At 44.3% G+C, this 20,429-nt stretch overlaps 3 protein-coding genes across 3 annotated transcripts; 1 reads left to right on the top strand and 2 right to left on the bottom strand.

Moving 5' to 3' along the window:
* Positions 1 to 2,743: 2,743 nt before the first annotated feature.
* On the bottom strand, positions 2,744 to 12,514 carry PIF1 (PIF1 5'-to-3' DNA helicase). Its single transcript, XM_050977671.1, has 11 exons — positions 12,032 to 12,514; positions 11,651 to 11,957; positions 11,411 to 11,564; positions 10,772 to 10,886; positions 10,591 to 10,697; positions 10,063 to 10,202; positions 9,299 to 9,405; positions 8,443 to 8,530; positions 7,766 to 7,911; positions 6,673 to 6,864; positions 2,744 to 6,351 (listed from the first exon to the last, which is right to left on the bottom strand). The coding sequence occupies exons 1-11, from the start codon at positions 12,512 to 12,514 to the stop codon at positions 6,295 to 6,297; spliced, it is 1,896 nt and encodes a 631-aa protein (XP_050833628.1). The 3' UTR covers positions 2,744 to 6,294.
* Positions 12,515 to 12,681: 167 nt separating this feature from the next.
* CFAP144 (cilia and flagella associated protein 144) lies at positions 12,682 to 15,883 on the top strand. The gene is made up of 4 exons (XM_009088626.4): positions 12,682 to 12,824; positions 13,515 to 13,574; positions 14,486 to 14,589; positions 15,612 to 15,883. Exons 1-4 carry the CDS (start codon positions 12,695 to 12,697, stop codon positions 15,732 to 15,734), a joined length of 417 nt encoding a protein of 138 aa, XP_009086874.3. The 5' UTR covers positions 12,682 to 12,694; the 3' UTR covers positions 15,735 to 15,883.
* Positions 15,884 to 15,941: 58 nt separating this feature from the next.
* Positions 15,942 to 20,407, bottom strand: EBNA1BP2 (EBNA1 binding protein 2). Its single transcript, XM_030226765.2, has 9 exons — positions 20,298 to 20,407; positions 20,131 to 20,214; positions 19,729 to 19,886; positions 18,978 to 19,101; positions 17,867 to 17,956; positions 17,562 to 17,637; positions 17,223 to 17,313; positions 16,741 to 16,921; positions 15,942 to 16,394 (listed from the first exon to the last, which is right to left on the bottom strand). Exons 1-9 carry the CDS (start codon positions 20,376 to 20,378, stop codon positions 16,344 to 16,346), a joined length of 936 nt encoding a protein of 311 aa, XP_030082625.1. The 5' UTR covers positions 20,379 to 20,407; the 3' UTR covers positions 15,942 to 16,343.
* Between the last annotated feature and the right edge of the window lie 22 nt (positions 20,408 to 20,429).

The raw sequence follows: 20,429 nt of genomic DNA, 5'->3' as shown, positions 1-20,429 counted from the left end.
TCAACAGAATTTGCATGGCATGCAATATTTATGGCATCCCTCAGGCATCCCACAGGACTTGTCTCACACTGGCATCTGCACTTGTCCAGGTGCATGTCATATTCCCCGACAGGTTATGGAGGAACTCCTTGGCACAAGAACTCCAAGAGGCAGTCATGGGACTAAGTATCAAAATGATTAGTTGGGATTATACTGAGGCAGTAAGATATTATGAATTAGCCCTGTGAAAATACCTATTCAAGGCAAAAATTAAGACACAGCAGGCATTGCACATTAAGCAACCGTCTGGCACACCAACAGCTAATTGGTTGTTATCGTTTGGTGTGTTTGCAGAATGGAGCATAAGGAAACAATTAAGCCTGCATACCACTTAAAAGCTGTAAAGTGATTTTTGAAAATCTTGTTTGATAGAAAATAAGAGCAGCTTCCAGCCTGCTAAGTAGGCAATGCAGTTTTCTTCTGATGTTATATCACTTATGTAGCATTTAAGATCAGAATGTACACTCTTCCCCTGCTTTTATTGTCAATTATCTTCTCTTTAATGAAACTGCATATTTTAGAGGCAGAAAACAATCCCACACTTCTAAAAAAGTGAACTAAACAGGAGCTGTTTACTTTAGAGTGTTTAGTAACATCAGACCAACTTCCCTTCAAACAGTATTCTATTTCCTGAGCAGCATTTTCTATTCAAACATGTGTGAGGTAACATTTTCCCCTCAGTTATTGGAAAGTATGCAAAACAAATACTAGAAAAAAATGTAGTTTTCATTTCACTATAGAAATCATACACATTTAGGGGTTTAGGACAAGTAAATTCCCTTTGAAATAAGGAACCCCCAGCCAAAGTCTAGATGAAGGGGGAAAAAAGGAGATATAAAGCAGTTTTTCTCCCCTGTCAGTATGCTAAGCAGAGAATTCACCTGTGATTTCTAACAAATATTTTCAGTGAGAGCAAGATGAGGTCCTTATGAACTGAGAGGTAAAGACAAAATGTGCTTTACTGAGCTCTGGAAATAAAATATCTTCCCTTTTGATAAGATTTACATGGGGGTTTGTGTCTTTTTCCACTTGTTTGGGATGAAATCTATTTGTATATAACGAGCCTGTGGACATATCATCATCCTCTGTATTTTATATACTTACACAGAGCACATCTTTTGTGTCATCTCTAAAATGTCCTAGAAATGCCTTCTCTACCCACCTCCTCCTCTTCAAGGAGTCCATCATAGCAAGACATAATTCATGTGAGTCAAAAAAGGTTTACTGAAACGTGTTGCTAGGTTTTCTACTGTTCCAAACACTTGTCCTCATGTGCAGTGTGTGTGCCCCTAGCCACAACTTCTTTTCAGAGTAGCTCACCATCTCCTCATTGGACTGGGATGATTCTGACAAGGCTTGTAGTCATTTGTCTGCCCCCAGCAGCAACTTCACCCTAATGCTTCCTAATGGCTTCTGACCAGGCTGTCCATCTCCTGCCCCCAGGTGAGCTGACAAACTCTTCTGCAGCAGAGAGCAGGCAGCAGCTCCTTTGGAATTGGAGCTGATCTCCTTTCTGTGCACAGCATTGCAGGCACTGCTGAATGGCCCTTGCCTGGGTGCTGCTCCTGTCCTTCCTTCCTCACATCATCACCTCTCTTTTTATACTTCTGGCCATTCCACAGTGACACCAGGGGTGCTAAAGGATGATCTTGTGCCTCCCCCTGCTCTTTCAGACACTTATGGGCCATTCTGGATCTCTTAACTATCCCAAGGACCCACAGGCATTATTGAATCTGGAAAAATGCTTGGTAACTATTCTAAATTTACTTCTCCTGCACTCCTTGATCTGGACATAATCCTACTGCTTCCATTCCTCTGGCTCCAAACAGAGGCTATGTGTCCTCTTCATCTTCAGTTTTTACATAGCTTTCACCTCAGCTTGATATCCCACTCCCAGCCCCCTGCATGGAGCTGTTAGAGCTTGGTACAGTGCTAAATCTGGTGGTTTGGGGGGTTGGGCTTTTCCTGTTTAGTTGGGGGGTTTTCCCCTCCTTTTTTTTTTTTCCCAAGAACATCTCATGAAATCCATAGCAAAGGGTGTTAAGATGCTGATAACCCTTTCTCATATTAGTGTCCTGATCCCAAAACTGAGCACTGCAAGATGATCTACACTTTGCAGAGTTATTGAATGAATATCACACTTAGGACTTTTTGCCTGAAGCTTCTGAGGTATTATATTTTATGGAGGCCTTGACACTTTCAGGACAAGTGTCAAAACCTGATTATAATTTGTTTTGACAGTATTTCTGTTAAAATATATAGGGCATCACAAACAATATTTTTGACCTTGTACTTTTTTTGAGATCCAAGAGTGCACAAGATTTCACAGCAATCTGTCAAAAATATTACTGTATCCTGAACATGAGCTTAAAATTGTTTCTACAGAGCCATTTTTATCCTTTATTTTTAAAACAAAAGGAAGACATCTAGTATTTGTCACAAAGTTTAACTGACAGCAATAATTATGGCTAATGAAGACAAAGGGACAACATTTTATGAAAGTTTGTCATTTTGACCTGACTGAATCATCTGATGTGTTCTATTTTCAGTGGGGATTTTATGGTAGCAAGCTATGGCTATTTACCATCACAAGTAAAAGGGTTGAGGTCATTGCAAGGTCTCTCTCATCTGGAGAGGAAGCAGGTAAAACCCAAACAATTTTAAAGCTTCCTTCTTTATTATTAAATTAGATCTGGTAACATCCCCCTGCATTATGCATTGACATTCTGGCAATGAATTACTAGTACATTGTTCAAGATCTGTTTTTAAAATTTACTTTGTATTTCCACATGTCAGTTGAAAGGACCTGGTGTTATTATGGTGAAATATTTTATTATAAGGTGTCCTATTAATCCAACATAAACACAAAGGCAACTTACATGGAATTTTCTTATGGAACAACCTAAAAACTGGCTGGTCACTACATACTCTCTTCCCAGATAAATCACAACCTTTAGAAGTTGTTTTTTAATCCAAGTTTTTCTCATTAATTCACATCAATGTCTTTCGTATTTAATTTGTTACATTCAGTAAGTTTGTAAATTTCCAGCCCTCACTTGGAAATACTAAAAGATTTGTGATGCCTTGTTTTTGTGAATTATTAGCTACTGGAATAACTTTATGAAGTTTTACTTATGTTTTTAATTTAATGTCTAGCATTCCCTTCAAATATGTTGTACACAGATCTTTTGGTAAACAAGAGAATCCAAAATCTAAAGACCTGGACCAGCTCCTAACCTCCAACTGGAAGTCTGTGCAAATCCCCCTGTAATTCTCAGTAATTGGAATAATAGTAACTGGAAAAACAAAAATAAGTGTCCTACAGAAAACTGATATATAGCCTAGTGGTTTGAGAAGTAGTAGATGTAAGGTGTGGTTTCTGTACACATTCACCTGTCTGTTGACAAAAAACCTATATTTTGAGAAATAAGAGGGGAAAAAAACCCCAATGAAGTCCATATAATAAAAAAAGAGTCTTAATTAAAAATATTAAATTTCTGTCAGAGACATCTTTATCATAGCTGTCATTGCAGAAATATTGTAATAAACAATTTGGTAACGCATGTGTTACCTTGGAACCCAGTTGCCCACATGTGGTACCAGTTAGGAAGCTGTTGGTGCCTACAGAGCTGCCACCCCAGCAGGGCTCTCATACATTCTTTGTCACATCTGACAGGTCCCTGTATCAACACCATAACAAATTTAAAAGAAAAAAAAAATCAAATAGTGCAGCATTCAATAATTATAAGTGAAAAACTACTCTTGGACTTCTTATCAACTTATTTTGCCTCTGTAACCAGATTTCATAAGTTATATACTAGTCAGTAGCTCAGCTAAAATATTCCATACAACACCTTATGATTTTTAATAGAAACAAGCCTAAAATAGTTATATAGGAACCAGCAAAATAGAAATTTTACACATCTAAATGCAATCTCTAGCAATTTAAGTCTTTTCTCATGCTAATAATAGAACTGCTTAGATTTAACAGCAGAAGACAATTACATGTCACAGAGTAGCCTAATATAAAATGAGAAACTTGTAATATCTACAAGAAAAATGACATTATTAGCATTCATAGCACAACCAATAATGTACTCTATTTCCATTACTTCAGAGCAGCATTTTTTTATCTATTCAGAGCAATTCTGGATATGAAGGTCTAATTCCTGGACACAATCTTATGTTTGTTTATTACAGCATCCAGAATGAACAGGACTATTGCTGCCTTTCCTGTGCTCACAGGACTTGTGGGCACAGGCTGTGAGGACATATATTTGTTTAATTATAATGAAAATGACAATAAAGAACAGGAAGGGTGTTAAATCACCATACAAAGACTTTAACTGGAAGCTGGTAAGGTTTTAATAACACTCTGTTTGTGAATTATGCTTCCAATAACACAAATGTATAATGGAGCTTTAGCTGGTATAAAGCAGTTTCTTCTGGTTTAATGTATTTGAAATGAGAATGGCTGTACTTTGTAGTAACAGAAATAGCAATTGTGAATCAAACTCTTAGTTTAATTCACTTAATAATAGCTGCAGTTAAGGCAGATGTTTAAAGGCTTAAATTATAAGTTGTGGTCGTGTTGGTTTGTTCTATTTTTTTAATCCCATGGCAGTGTACTGAGTTCTAGCTCTAGATAGAACCTCTGTAAAAAAATTAACATGGGACGGAGAATGTGGAAAAAGGGATATTTATTGTATGACAAGATGTTTTTTAGCTCAAGTACAGGGAAGCATTATTCCATTTAAAAAAGGCCTCATCATAATCCTGACCAAAGGGGAGCCATGACAGAGCCTGTCAGCTCAGATTTGTCCTGACTGCTTCTTGTAGGGTTTAAATAGCAGGTTTCAAACTCAGCACCCACCTGTATATATACATTCAGAACCTCTCTGAATAATAGTCACACTTCTGTCTTATACTTTTGCTCCCTCCAAGATTCTACCTTCTCAAGCCCAGAAAAAAAAAAATCAAACAAAACAAACAAAGAAACCCAAAACAAAACAAAAAATACATTTTGAAATCCTATTGAAGTCTGTTTTCTGTTATGCTGACCACTGGCTAGCCAACATCCTTTCCTGGCCTTAAGGAGAGCAGCTGCCAAGAAACAGCCTTCAACTTGCTTACTCTGCAAAGGCTTTTTTAGAGAATTCCCCTGCAAGAGACAAGTTCCAGCTGGATGTTATTTCATGTTATTCCCATATGTAAAGCATTTTAAAATATGCAAATTACTTTAAAGTGCTAAAATACAAAGACCAAAGCTTCTCCTTTATTAAGAAGACAGTACATTAGTTCTGCTCATCTCTGCTTTTGCTGAAATGAGTGAAGTTACAGCTCACTTCCCATGTCCTTAGCCATTACTCTATTGCACACACAAGTTCCACCTTATTAGTCAGACATTTTTTCCAGGAGAAACTCCCATCTGAATGGGAGCCTCATGAGTTTAAACAAGAGGGGTCCCACCAGCACCCATCTCCTCTGACCCCCTTCTTGCTCATGGGGTAATGAATCTTCACAGTTTTTATAGTTCCATAATTATGGGTATAAGATGTAGGACTTCCTCCTATTTTTAAATAGTGCCAGATAATTTCAACAAGTTAAAAAAAAAAAACCACCTCATTGTATGCAACAGACTAATAAAAATGCTATGTATCAGCATAACAGGCAGTGTGCAACTCTGACAGTTCTGTTTGTGGAAGATGTTATGCAGACTCCTGGAGTCAGGCAGCAAGAACAGCTCTTCTCTTGCAGGCAAATCAAGTATTCCAGATATTTAGCACTGCTTTCCCTTGTGTCAGCAGCTCCTGTGAGCAATCCATCGAAGCAAAGAGGACACACTTTCTGTCTCTCAGCAGTGATATACTTGAAGAAAGGCACACAGAAAGGTCTTGGTCTATATGTGCAGATAATAAAATACAATTAGCAGGCAGGAGAGAATGGTAGGAAGGTCCCTCAGCCAGGACAAAACTGTAGAAATGTCCCTCAGGCACATCCTTGTTCAGTCATTTTGTTTGCTAGAGTTGCACTTGTGACACAGGAGTACTCAAGGTTTGGGCTAGAAGGGGTCTGCAGAAGCCTTCCAAATTCCAGAGCTGTGAGGTGGGGATAGTTCTACATATCCAGAGTCAGCTGAATGAAGCCAACATCCAAAAAATCTCCTTTGACTTTGTCTGTGTTATCAAACAGACAGCGAGATTGCTGCATCTCTGCAGGCTGAGCTGACACCTCACAGAAACTAGAGGAGCATTCTCAGTTGCATTTCCAGTTTTCCTTCTCATCAGCCTCTGAATGGGCATGTAGTGAATCCTTTGAGGAGAAAGAAAAAGAAAAAACATACCAGAAATTTCTTTTGTGCCCACTTCTCCCTCAATCCTTACTGCAAGAGGAGGATCAAAGAATCCCAACCCATCCTTCCACCCAAAGGACCAGGTAGTGTTACACATCCCCAACACTGCAGGGGCATTTTTGCCACCAAGAGCTGCCCTGCTACATGGCTTCTCTGCAGTTTCATCTCTCCTGCCACTACGACTGTTGATCTTGCTTAGGAAGAAAAAGAAACATCTTGGTGCCCACATCTCTCATCCTGGTTGCAGAGGCAGGCTTTGCTAGTGTGAGGTTTTCCTTTACCTGGGCTAGAAGCTGGTGACGCCTCAGCTGCCTGTAGAACTGCAGCACAGCAGGATCAGCTTTCACTGCTTTTGGGTCAAAGTCCAGAACACGGAGCCCCGCGAGGCTTCGGGCTCGGGACAGGGCTACGTAAGCCTGCCCGCTCTCAAAGACACGAGACAGGGAGATCTCCACGCAGTCCAAAGACATGCCCTGCCAGAGGCACAGAGGGCTTGGTCACAGAGCAGACAAACAACATTGTGATGTATCAACACTAACCTGTCCTGTGAGCCTGTCCCAGGTACCGTCTTTGGGAAAAGGTTTTGGTTTTAAGAAAAGGGAATCAGTAGAAAGCAAAGGCATTTTCCTACTGTCAGGAAATTTCTAGTAGATAGTAGGATCCACTAACTCCAGTGAGGCTCTTGTTGCATGAAACTCCATAAATCCTATCTAATCAACACAGCAGGGAAAGAAATCTTGCTGGTTTCACTCTTAGTAGTTAATTGGAGCAGGCACCTTTCTCAAGCAGTCCTCAGGGGGACCTGAGAGTTTGGGTAAAGCCTGGCCAGCCCTGTCTCATGGGCTGTCCCACGTGCAGAATTTACAGCATGGCCTGGTTTAAAGTGTGACATGGAAATAACTCAGAGGTCACAGGTCTCCAAGACCAGTATTTATCAAGTATGAAGTCTTCTGGAAGGGAAGGAACTTTTAAAATATTACACTGTTACACTGAAAATTATATTGAAAAAATCCCCACTCTGCCCCACCAAAGGGTGAGTCCAGCCCAAAGAGCACAGCTGTAGCTCCAGCATCTTCCTCAGTTACACTGCAGAGCTCATGTCCCTAATGCTCTCAGGGGAGCACTACCCTCATCAGCCCACAGTGATAAATAATGCTGCTTTATAGCCCAGCTCCAACTCTGCAGATGGCAGTGCCCTTGGGAAACCCCAGGAGTACTGACACCCCACTCTCTGCAGCTAGACACATATTCTGGAGTTCCCCCCCAGCAAGGGCTTCAGCTTTCCCTCCTGTTTCACCAACAATACAAGCTCACCCAGGAAATCAGGTTTATAATGGTGTAAAAGCCTATAGGCAGCTGTGCAAGAACACCCACCTGACTCTTGTGAATGGAAATGGCCCATGCCAATTTTAAAGGTAATTGCTGACGACTCAGGTGAACTCCTGATGGTCCTTTGATGACCCATTTCTCCATTTTTATGAGCTGTGTGACCCCACAGAGAAACCTCACCTTCGGCAGCCCTGCAGGAATGGCAGTAGGAAAAAAAACAGGGATGTATTTCTGACATTCAACAGCCAGGATGTCAGCAGCTAAAGTGCACCTTTTTTCTGCCTAAACCAAACCTAAATCCACAGACAGTTAATAGCATGTCCTGAAATGATGTTTGACATCTACTTAAGCAGAAGAATTAAAGGCAGGTATTTTACCAATTGAGATGCAGAGAAAAATACATTTTGCAGGTAGCAGAACATTATTCTTTGAGAAAAACAAACAAAAATTAATCAAAACTTGGTTCAGCAGAACAAATAGGAAATTCAAATGAGCATACACATTTACATACAGAATACAGAACACAAGAGGCCTACAGATAGCTGGAGCTGATGCAGTGCATGACATCACACTCGTGAGAGCCCCAAGCTTGCAGAGATCTCTCTGCTTTCCCTCAAATTATTACCAAGCTGTAAACAAATTAAGAAGTCATCAGCCACCAATGACACACTCTTTTGTTATTTTCCCACTTGCTTCAACAAAAGATCAAAAGGTTTACTTACCCTTCTGTTCACTTTCAAACCCCACAACAACACCTCGTGCCCCATTCACCAGCCCTTGAGACACATCAAGATTCTTTGCTAACATCACCTACAGAGAAAAAGAAAAACCTTTAATGCACTGCTTCTCCAGCCTGTTCAGCTACCTGCAGCTAAACTTCTTGCCAGGAAGCATAAGCACATCAGGCTGATTTGGCCAAATCATCCTATCCTGCCTATTGCAGCACCATCTTCCATTTGACTGGAATTATTTCACAGTCTTTGCTTCCTAGGATTCCTAACTACATCATTTTACAGCACTGAACACTTCACTTGAGCTATTTCTCTGTGAGCTCAGATTCAGGGAGCAGTTTCCCCTTCACCAGGCATCACCAGGCTATGCATATACAGATTCTGGGAAGAGCAAAGGAACAAGTTTCCAAAGCAAACAGTGCTCCTGCTAAGTACAATCCTACATCCTTTTCATTCTGACAGCCCCAGCTCAGAGCTAGGTGTCCAGTCCAGCAAATATGGCAAGCTGTGCCATACCTTTACAGGTGTGGAGGGCTGCTGTACCTGGAGCTGAGACTGCAGGCAAGGACTGCTTATGTTCTCTGCTACTGGAAAGCTTCTAAATTTGATTGGACATATCTGTCAAAGTCACAGCAATCACCAGTGTCCTCAAAACATGGACCTGAACTCATCTTCTGTCTGGATAAGATTCTAAGCAAAAAAGATACAGAGACTGGGATAGTCTTCTGTTGGCCTGGCATAGTCATTCTAGACTGAATTTGCATTCTATATCTTAATCTACTCTATACATTTCTCTGATATTCCTCCATTTTCCTGGTCTATCACACATGTGTGTACACACACTTACCTGAGCTCCAAGCTTTAGCTCAACTCTACCACCCACAGGACACTGAGCATCAATTAACTTCACTAGCATTGGGTCACTGTCCAAAGCCTCAAACACATGCACTTCTCCTGTTAAGGAAAGAAAGACAGAACTTACAACTGTTGAACATACTCTACACAGCATTTCAGGAGGTTCAACATTCATTTCTAACAGTAATTCCTCTTTTAATATCCATTCTGCTCTGCTGCTAGGACATCCTCACACAAACCTAGTCACATCTAACAGCAGAGAGCTCACTATTGGCTTCTCTTCCCTAAATAACTTCCAGAGCATGAAAAGGCACAGGAATGAAAGGTCAGTATTAAATAAGAACTGAGCAGACAGCATTTTGAGCAGTTTCTCTCACTACCAACACCAGATCTCCAAAGCAGACTAAGGAAGAATCCAAGGGCCAGCAAGGGAGACAAAAAATTAAATAGTTTTTAATTCAAGTCATGGCTTGATAGAACATGGCCTTTCTAAGATGCTATAGAAAGAAAAAGTAGGGGTGGGGAGGCAATAAATTACCCACCCTACCTCACAGCAAGCAATGAAGCTTGCTGTCTCTTACAAACCAGTGACACTGTGGCTTTTTAAACAAAAAACTGAATTTTTTTCCCCAGCACACCAGCTTGGACTGCTTGGTGCTGCTGTGCATGACAGAACACTGGTCCCCACCCCAGTACCCCCACTGCATCCACGCAGAGCTCAGCCCCAGAGCCAGCAGTTTCCTCCACCGAGTTCACCTGGAAGCTGCTGCAAGCGTCTCTCATTGGTTATTTCTACATCATCTTTGTGGGTGCACAGCCTCGTAGCCAGGATCCCATCACGCTCAGACTTGTGAGCAGCTGTCTGCATCAGCTGTCTGGTTACCTCCTCTGTGCACCTGGTAGCCAGGAAAAGGGAATTCTTCTTTAAAGTGGTCAGAAAGAGGTTTGGGCAGCAGTAACCTCCACACAGCTAGATGAGTGTGTATAAGCTACAGGCCTCCAGAGAGGACAGAAAAGGATACCTGCATAAAGTGAGAGAGCAGAGCCAGCGTGTGCCCCAGCCCTGCCAGCTCAGGAGCCTCTGAATTAGTTTACAGAAATTGCACAGGGACCCTAGGAAGTGTCCTTCCTTACCAGAACAGCATATATGAAACCTGTCTACGTTAACTAAAGCATTTATAGCTTTTGCCCACAGTCACACATTCCTGACAGGGCACAAAAAAGTGAAAAACTGCTCTACCTGTGGGGAGCAGGGATTACAAAGAGAGATGAGTTTCTCCTCACCTGCCTAAACGGATTGCACTCAGGAGTGAGACAAAGGTCTTGTCAGTCTGTCTCCGCACTTCAGTCAGCTCCATGTTTATGTGGATGCATTTCCTCCAGCTTTTTGCCTGGAAAAATCATTCTCTTGTTAAGAAAGAGGCAGACTTGAAGTATGAAAATGAGTTTAGGAACAGTTTTGTACCTGGAAGCAGAACTTGGTTTCTTCATTAGCCTTGCAGACTGGGGGTAGCTGTAAGAAATCCCCACAGATAATTAGCTGGATTCCTCCAAAAGGCTCATCCCGTTTTCTGACAGCCCTGAAAGGGATAGAAGTTTTGAATGTCCTCCAGAATCTGGACATAGTCAGGTCCCAGAAGTTACTTCTTAATCTGTCAGTATATTCAAACATAGACAACCTGCAGTGAAAGGTGTTTATCCCCAGCTGCCTCAGAAGAGCTCAAATAATTAAGCAGTGCTAGTACAAGACATTAAATTTGCTTTGCTTACCTAGCCCAGAGGTCATTACTAGTCTTGATTCTTTAGAGGCCGTTATACTACAGCTACTTCTCTCTGCCAAGAGAGACCTTTTGGGCACAGCTGTATATTCTGGACTTAGCTCTATAGATAGCACTTAGCTCAGGAGAGAACAACCCAAACAGCCACAGGTGTGAGTGAGGAGTGGACATGACCAAAACCTGTCTCATGATGAAGACCGACCTAGATGCTATGATTTCATACTTCCTTACAGTCCTGTACCAGCAGCTGCCTGTATCCATTCACAAAATGAAAGAAAGGCAGCAGACTGGAAGTTTAGAGAAATTCATTTCTGGAAATTGCTCACCTTGCCACTGCTTCCAGCTTGTCAAAGAACTTGCCATCCACCATTGAGATCTCATCAATAATTAAGTGCTGGCAGGCCAGCCAATGCTGGCGCACCCCTGGCCTCTCTGCCAGCTGAACGCACTGTTCCAGCGGCGCCTTCCCAGAGCCGATCCCTGTCACAAGACAAAAAAAGCAATGCTTTAGGATGCTCCTGATTCTTTGGGAAGGGAGTAAGAGCTCCCAGCCCCTCGCTGTCCACCTGCAAAGGCGTGGAGAGTAGTGCCACCGATGTGACAAGCCGCCACTCCCGTGCTGGCTGTAGCGTAGGTGATGTTCGGAGGGAGGGAGCCCAAGATCCTCTTCAGCAGGAACGACTTCCCAGTCCCTTCGAGAGAAAAACGACAGGTCAATGGCCAGGACTTTCTCCGGGGAGCCGATGAGAGTGGCCGGGACCCCTCACCTGCAGAGCCGGTGAAGAAGATGCTCTTCCCGCTCCGCACGGCGCCCAGCACCGCCTCCTGCTCCGCCGAGAGCCTCGCCGGGGGCCGCCTCTCAGCGCGGGGCACCTGCGGGACAGAACGAGGTGCGATGTGAGGGGCAGGACCGCTCCCCGGGGCCGTCCCCTCGCCCCGGGACTCACCTCCGCCGGGCACTCGCCCCGCTCTTGGCCGGGGCGGCGGCGGCCGGGGCCGCCCAGCAGGTCCCGCTCCTGCACCGGGCTGATGACGGAGAAGGACGGCGGCGGCCGCTCCAGCAGGCGGGGACGGCGCGGCGCGTCCCGCGACCCGGCGGCCACCTTGAGGCGCAGGAGGCGGAGGAAGCGGCGCAGAGCGTCCGGGGGGCAGTCGGACAGCAGCACCTGGGCCCCGTCCGGCCCCACCCTCACCGCCGCCCGCCCCTCTCCCGCGAACCGCGTGAAGAGCCTCACGGCGTCACCGGCCAGCACGAAGCTCAGCACCGCCGCCGTCGCGCCGCTGCCGCCGGCCACCCGCAGCACGGGCTGCCGCAGCTCGTTGCGGCCCAGCAGCACGGTCGCGTTCCGCATCAGCCGGCGGCGCGGGGCGAGTCCCCCCGGCAGCGGCTGCTCCACGGCCGCCGTGCAGCGCAGCTCCGCCGCCTCCATCGCCCCGCCGGCCGTTCAAACGCGCCGCGTGCGCCGCCGCCAATCAGCGCCGGGAGCTTTAACTCGGCGGCCAATAGAAGGCGGGAAGGGTGGGGCGCGAGGCGGAGCGCGCGGCGGGCCAATCAGCGGCGGCGCCGGCAGCACGCGGGCGTTGCCAGGGCCGCGGGCAGCCGCGCGGGCATGGCCGCTCGCCGCGGCGACCGGTGCCCACCGGACGCGCTGCTGAACCGCTTCCACGCCGAGCGGGCCAGGAAGGAGCGCCGCTGGCAGCTGCTCTTCACGCAGTACACCGTAAACCCCCTCCAACCCGGTGAGGCCTCGGGGCCACAGGGAACCGGCGTAAAGGCCCGGGGGCAAAACAAGCCGTGAGGGGAGTGGGGGGCCGGAGGCAGGCCCGCAGCGCTCAGCTGCACCCAAGCGTGGCAGAGCGGCCAGCGAGAGGGGGAAAGCTGGAAAGGGACACTGGAGCACTTCCACTTCCCTTTTGCCTGAGGAACCCGTCTGCACACTTAGACATGACCCACTTGCCCAGATGGTGCCTTCAGTAACCACGTAGAAGTGAGGCAACTATTTAGGATGTGGAACTTAAAAATTCAGTGTAAATACAAAGCAAAGACAGGGTAGAGAGCCCCAACCCTACACCCTCTACCTTCAGGTCCTGATTGCTTTCTACCTGCCAAATCACAGTCTGTGCTAGCGCAGGCAGGTGATGAAAGTAGATTCTTTCAGGCCTAGGTTTTTCAGTAAAACAAACTAATTTCTCGAGACTTGGCATTCTGCAGGCCATCCTTTGGCTGGGCTGGGACTCTGATATGATAAGCACAGGCAGCATCCTGTTGAGGGGTCTTCAGCACAGTTAATGCCCTTCCCTTCCTAGAAGTTGCCATTAATCAGTATTTCTAACTCATTTCCTTCTATGCAGGTCAATAATACATATTCTATACCTGGCTGTGATGCCAAATTCACAATAAAGTCATTCACCTGTCTCATTTCTCTCTAGTTCACATGGTCTCTAGGAAGCCAATGTCTCGGCATGAGAACATACAGGAGCCGATAGATGGTAAGAAGTCTCTGAAAAGCTTGTGGTAACTACATAAGAAAATTATTAACACATAAGATTTAATAATTGTAACCAGTCTAAAATATCATGTATGTGGAAACACCTGTGACCATATAAGTTAAACTCATATATTATTTTTGTTTGTAAAGCAGGTTTTTTCCACTTTAAGGCCCTTTCTCATTACTTTTCCATTTTCAGCACAAGTTTGCATGCATGCAATTATGTTATTTTTGTTTTTAATTAAAATATATATCAACTATAAAACAGATAAAAATTCCTTATATTCATACTATAAAATTTTGGTTGAGAATCTAAACCTCTCAGGAAAACAAAAATCCCTAGAAGCATGTTGCCTGCCATTGCAGATTCTACCCAAGCACCACACAGGTTAAACTGCTGAAATGACTGCCCAGTCTTACTTTAGAATACTGGTAAGAGCCCTTATAGCAGCTGCTCCCTTATTTCTAACATGCCAGTTTTGTCTGGAAACTTTAATGGGTCAGGTAAATTTGGCTGCTCTATTCAAGGACTGGGGAGGGTGGGCAAACCAAACCAGGGAAAGGCTGCGGGTCTCAGGCAACTGAGAAAGTCGAGAGCTCTCATGGAGCACTGGTTTGTACTAGATGTGGTGTAGGAAAAGTAAGATGCTGCAGTACAGTAGGCAGGGATGCCAGAATTAACAGCACAGTACCATCAGGCAAATCTTGAAACTTCCTCAGGAAATATTTGAGTAGAAATGTCATTGTGCATTCTAAAAGTATCATTCACAGAAGCACAGAGGCTGCCTCTACCCTTGCTGTTCTTCTTGTTGCTTGGACAGTTTTAAGATGTTCCATTCTAGCACATGTCCACAGATGACTGATTTTTAAACACTTTCATTTGTATTCGTGTCTCATTTTTTGAAACAACAGATGAATTCCTGAAACTTCTTCACCGTGCAGCAGTGGTGCCAAGAGAGAAATACTCAGAGCCACAAACTGAAAGCCAAGTAATTGGCTGGCATACAAAACCTTTGGTGAGTAGGATTCTTAAAGATTCAGCCCTTTACAGGATTCAGAGATGTTAAGCTTGCCAAACTTAAAAATACTCAAGCAGGAAAACAATTTGTGACAAACAAGGAAAACAAGAATTGCAGGGAATGAGCAGAGCTGTTCACAGAAAACAAGTTTTTAAAATTTACACCTAAGAGGACTCTTCACACTGGCAGAGACTTCTGAACAGAGAAGCAGTACACTTCCCCTGAGAAACCTGACTGCAAAACATGTACAGCAACAGTGACATCCCACTGCCAAATGTCACAGGCGTTCTCAGGGCTGTTTATTAAAGTGTTCAGCCATGAGAAATGGCGTAGTGAGCAATGCCAAGTGACGTACAGAAGTACTGTGAAAAGAAACGTGCTGCTGCACAGCATCTTTCAAACAAATTGCAAGCACAACCATAAAATTAATAATCATGTAAGTATACCCAAATCAGATACACCAGTGAGGATTCATCTGGGGAAGTGTGAATAAACAGAAGGAGAAGAAATATGATTAACAAGCTGAGACATCAATCATATCTGGCAAACAGCGGTAACGATGAGTGACTTTGCAGATTAGCATTTTGGGAAAGGCAAATTTTGGCCTGTTATAAAGACAACTGAGATAAATAAGAAAATAAGACAATCTTCATTGACTTTTCATATTATATATCAAATAAACTAGTTAGTAGTGACAACAGTGGAGACAGACATCCCAGCTGGGCTCTGTGGTATTAAGGAACTGCTGGTAGGATCAGTCTGGCAGGGTAGAGGCAACTAAACTTGTGTGTAGGGAAGCAAGTTTGATTCTTAGTGTCAGAACTGATGATGATGTTTAATTTGTTAAATTTTCCTTATTCGGCAGGTTTGACCACAACAAAGCAGAGAACAGTACAGTGGTACCAGCTCTTCTGTCATTTGGACATTTCTCAGCAGTGGAACACCACACATCACTCCCCCCAGGAGGGACTCCTATTACTGATTTTAGTAAATGACTGTTTGTCATTTTTGTTTCCCAGGTTCCTTTTGATCGCAGTGATACCAGATTCTACTTCCCACGCCACACAACTGAGATTACCATCCATGGCTACCCTGCACCACGGGAACCGAAGTTTAAAGACCAGGAAGAAAGCTACACATAGAATGTTAATGACATCTGATGTGTTAGGTCCTGCTCGTTATCTAGCAAGTCTGGCAGACCTCTAGTGAGAGACAATAGAAAAGAGAACTTTAGTCTGTCCAGATTTACAACCTGACAACAGTGTCACAAATAAACCCATCTGTAAGGCTCTGTATTTGTCTCATTGCTGTTCCTATACCCATCTACACAAATAGTCTAAAACCCACTCTAACATCTCAAAAAGCTTCAAGACTTCTTATTTTGACATTGGCAACACAACCCAGAACTCAAGGTCACAAACTTCATCTTAACAGTAGTGGTGGAAAAAGCTGTCAGAATGAAGGGAACAAAGGGCAGGCTTCAGCCACCATTTGCTGAACAGCTAAACATAAGTTACACATAGTTCTGTGCAAACCACTTAATGCATTCACACAAAAAATATTTAAGTAGAAAACAATCCTTCAACAAAACAGTAAGAAAAAAATAGTGATAAGGCACTGGTTTCCACTGGCATTTTTTCCTTGTCACTGCAAAGCATCCGGCTTGCTCCACAGTTAACTGCTCGATGACAGCAGAAACACATCTTGAAACACAAAGAAACACAGGAACCCCAATGGGGAGCACAGTTCTCTTAGCGGGCTCGGTTCTTCATTTTCTGCCTTGCTCTCTTTCCAGGTCTCTTCTGCCAAAAAAAAAGGACAGATTCAGATCTTTATTTTCATGTTCTCCATCTTTGTTTTAGCCCTATAGCTTGGGGAGGATACCAAAGAAAGGGTATTTGTCAGAACATATGGAGAAGGTTTTGGCACACAGGTAACAAACAGCACTTTTTAACTCCCTTTCTGATTTTCCTGCTGATACCAAACCACTGTCCTCAACTCTGTTAGTAACTGAATTATGCTTAGCTCCCAAAGACAGGCATCACTTCCAGATGCTGGAGGCACCTATCACGCACTCATCTCTCCCTGCCAGACATGGCCTGGCTTCCTAGCCAACCAGGATTGTTTTTCATGCAACATTTTACTTACATTAAGAGCTTTTTTCCCTCCTTTTCCTCCTCTTCCTCCTTTTCCTGGACCTTTGTTGTGAGCCACTTTTGCCTGGAAGCTGGATACGTCATTAAAACTCTCCTTTGTGTTCCACTTTGAGCCCTTCTTCTTCCCACCAAAACCAAACTTCTGATTTTTGTATCGTCTTTTGGCATTTGGTCTGAAAAACAACCAACCAGCATCACTGCCTACGTTCCTTGTTTCAGAAAGCTCTCAAGACACACATATATATACTCATGGTATCCCATCAACCATCATAAACCTTTCCCCTCTTAACAAAGATACAGAAATCACATTTCAGTCTCTGCTTCATTTTGGCCATAGTTCTCTTTAGGGACAGAAAGCCACCTTGGACTTACTTTAACACTAACCAGAACAGTTTTCTCGTTCCCCAAAATTATCCCCTAAAAAGACTGAAAAATCAGACATTCTGTGTTTAACTCTTTCATTTCTGGTCTCACCCCTTCTTTGTCCGTTGACTTGCACTGCCTTTTTTATTCCCCTGAGATGACGTCTGCTCTTCATCTAGAAAGTCCAGCTTGTCAGACAGACCTGCAAGAGTGAAGACATCACAGCTACACTTCAGAAAAGACAAATTTTCAGTCTAAGCAAGTAAGGTCATCCTCACTGAAGAACAGCTGCTTGGGAGGTTTCTCACTGCCACTGGCACACAATTCTGCACAGCAGCAGCTTTCCAACCTCAAGGCCCAGAACTACAGACACAGTGACCACATCACACTGCTCTACACTGCTCACACACCACTACTGCCCTTACACATTTGTTCTCAAGTTGACTTTACCTTTCTGGTATTTCTTGACTGCATTCAACATATTTTTCTTCTCCTTCTGTCTCCTCTGCAGAACCTCAACTTGCACCTGAGATTAGAAGCAGAATGTTAGTGCTGTTCCTTGCAGTATCCCATACTTTTTTTAAGGTATTCTATCTTTTGTTCTGTTTTCCTTCACAGCAGCTAGACAGAAGACTAGACAGATTCTGTGTCAGAATTTAGTCAGACTCCTGTGGCTGCACTTTTCCAGCTCCCCACTCAGGCTCCAAATTCTTGTCACAGATCCTTTTGCACATCTCCCTTTTGTAGCTCCTCACCTTCTTGCCGTATTTTCTCATGGCACGGAGTTGTTTTGCTTTCTCAGACCTTTCCATTGCTTCCTGTTTACTCTTAAGTTTCTGTCGAATCTAATTAGGGAATAGAAAAAACAAAATTTATCAGTAACACAAAAGAAAAAAAGAGAATTTTATCATTTCTGTACTGATCTATAGCCAAAATCTGGCTATAAAAGACAAAACTCACACAAGACAGAAGAAAAAGCCTATAATGGGCTCGAATGGAACTGAGAGTATCATGTCAGTCTATTTGGGTGTATGAAAAAGACTTAATAGTTTCTTTCTTGTCATTATTAAAAGTAAAGCACTGAAGAAAAGACAACAGTCCTGTAGAAAACATTTTTTCTGTTCTCTCCTTGTTCACAATCATTTTTATAAGGATGCTGCCTTATGAAGAATTACAAAGATTTCAACACACATCTTCATGATTCAGTCTAGTGACTCCAGCAGGAGTTAAAAACTTTTCTTCAAATGCAAGTCAGCAAAAGAAGAGAACAGTAATGTTCAAGATTGAACCTTAAACCTTAGTACCAGCTAATTATCATTCTTCAGCTTATCTAGAAAAGTTCCATCAGAAAGCAGAACAGTGACCCAATGACACATGAACCTTCCAACTAGACTCCAGCTCATGTTTCTTTAATTTATACAACGTAGTCTTTCTTCCAAATCTAAATAACATACAATTTAAAATCACAGAAAACCGAAATACACTGACAATAAACAAAAGGTAATACTTAAATAGGAAAAAAAGGATTGCATTAAAGCCACAGTCAACTGCAAGGTTTATGACAAAGAGCAAAAACACAGGCAACTTTACATCCACTGTTACACATACTAAGAAAAATTGCCCATTTTTAATATTAAACACATTCAGGACAAAGTATAAATCATGTTTTTCTACTTTATTATCCAACCTGTTATAAAAATCCCCACCTAAACAAAAAGAAATCTCCTGTCACAAAGTTTCAAACCCAATCATTGTCACAGGAATCAGAAAAGCGATGGTCAGTACTCACACATCACACCTTAAATTTAATCCCTACCCCAGGCTAAAACCCATTACACTGGAAAGAAAACCATTCACTGCACATACCTTCTGCATCTGTTGGTCTGATTTGGCCATCTCTGCAAAGTAATCATCCGGCCTCCTCGTGGGAACTTGGAGCTTACGCAGCCTAGGGAGGGCTTCCAGGACAGCCGCCTGTGCCTGCCGGTAGCTGGGAGAGAGCACAGCACCAGCTGTCACTGCCCCAGCCCTGTCACTGCATGTTGGACACCTCACAGCGCTGACACAAACTGCTCACACAAGCAGGCTGATACTGGGATCTAGCAAGCATTGGTCTGGAATTATATCAACATTCTGTGCACGTCCAGTGTTACTGAAAGCTGCTTAGGTGCCAGTACAACATTAATATTTATGTCTTGCACATATATATTTATCATATTTCCACTTATAGTTTTTATGTTGGAATATAAAAGGCAAAGCAAAACAAGAGAACTGTAAGAGCACCAAAACAAACCCACAAAGAAAAATCTGTATGTCGTGCTAAAGAGTTAGTCCTGCTATCCAGAAGATTTTAAAATAAACTCAGCAAAGGATGAAGTCTGCTATGAAGAGGAAAATTACTTCTTTTCACTCACACAGCAGTTGAATATACTAGCACTAATTTGTAGTTATTTTGGAAAACATTCAGAGCCATCGAATGTAAAGTAACATGGCCAAGAGTATCACAGTGACAGCCAGTGTAGCAATCTGCAGCAGTCTGTAGCACAAAAGTGAAACATAACTCCAAAAACTCAGCAACACAGTGAGACACTATATGTAATGTCTTTTTGACACTTACAAACTCATCTCTCTCTGGAAGTCATTTTCAGGGTCAACGGCATCAGACGTAGAAGCATTCTGAGAAACGGGGTCCGCGACCGGGCCCAGAGTCACGTCCAGCCTTTCTACCCAGGCGAGCTGCTGCCTGAATTCGGCCAGGCACTGTTTCAGGCCGTCCTGTGAAAGGAGCACGGCTCAGCACAGCAGCGTACGGACCGATCCGCACGGCTGGCCCGGCCGAGTGACATCGCGGGCTGCTCCTCGGGGCTACCGGGGCACACCCGCAACCCGCCCCGCAGCGCAGAGCACGGCAGCCCGCCCGGCCCCGGCCCGCGGCCCCGCCGAGCCTCCCGCGCCCCGCTCCCGGCGCTGGGGCCGCGGCCCTGGCCGGGCTTTTCCCGGCCCCGCGTTCCCCGCTCACCGTGTCATTGCGCCGCTTCGGCCGCTCCTCCAGCACCACGTTGAGCCCCGGCTTCAGCGTGCCCTTCGCGAAGGCCTCCTGGAGCTGTGAGAGAGTTCGGTCAGCCCGAGCCGCCGGCACCGGGAGGCCCTTCCCTACTGGGCTCGCCGCGGCGGCCACGGGCTCACCTCCGAGTCCGAGAGCGAGGAATCCTCCGAGTCCGAGCCGGAGTCCGAGAAGGATCCACGCCGCGCCACCGCCGCCGCCATCGCTGCCGGCCCCGCCGCTTCCGGCCGCGTGCGCCGCCGCTTCCGGGGCCG

The sequence above is a fragment of the Serinus canaria genome, chromosome 8, assembly GCF_022539315.1.
Source record: "Serinus canaria isolate serCan28SL12 chromosome 8, serCan2020, whole genome shotgun sequence".
In the NCBI taxonomy this organism is placed as follows: Eukaryota; Metazoa; Chordata; class Aves; order Passeriformes; family Fringillidae; genus Serinus; species Serinus canaria.
The sequence above is the reverse complement of the archived record's forward strand: the minus strand, read 5'-3'. Positions and strand labels throughout refer to the sequence as shown.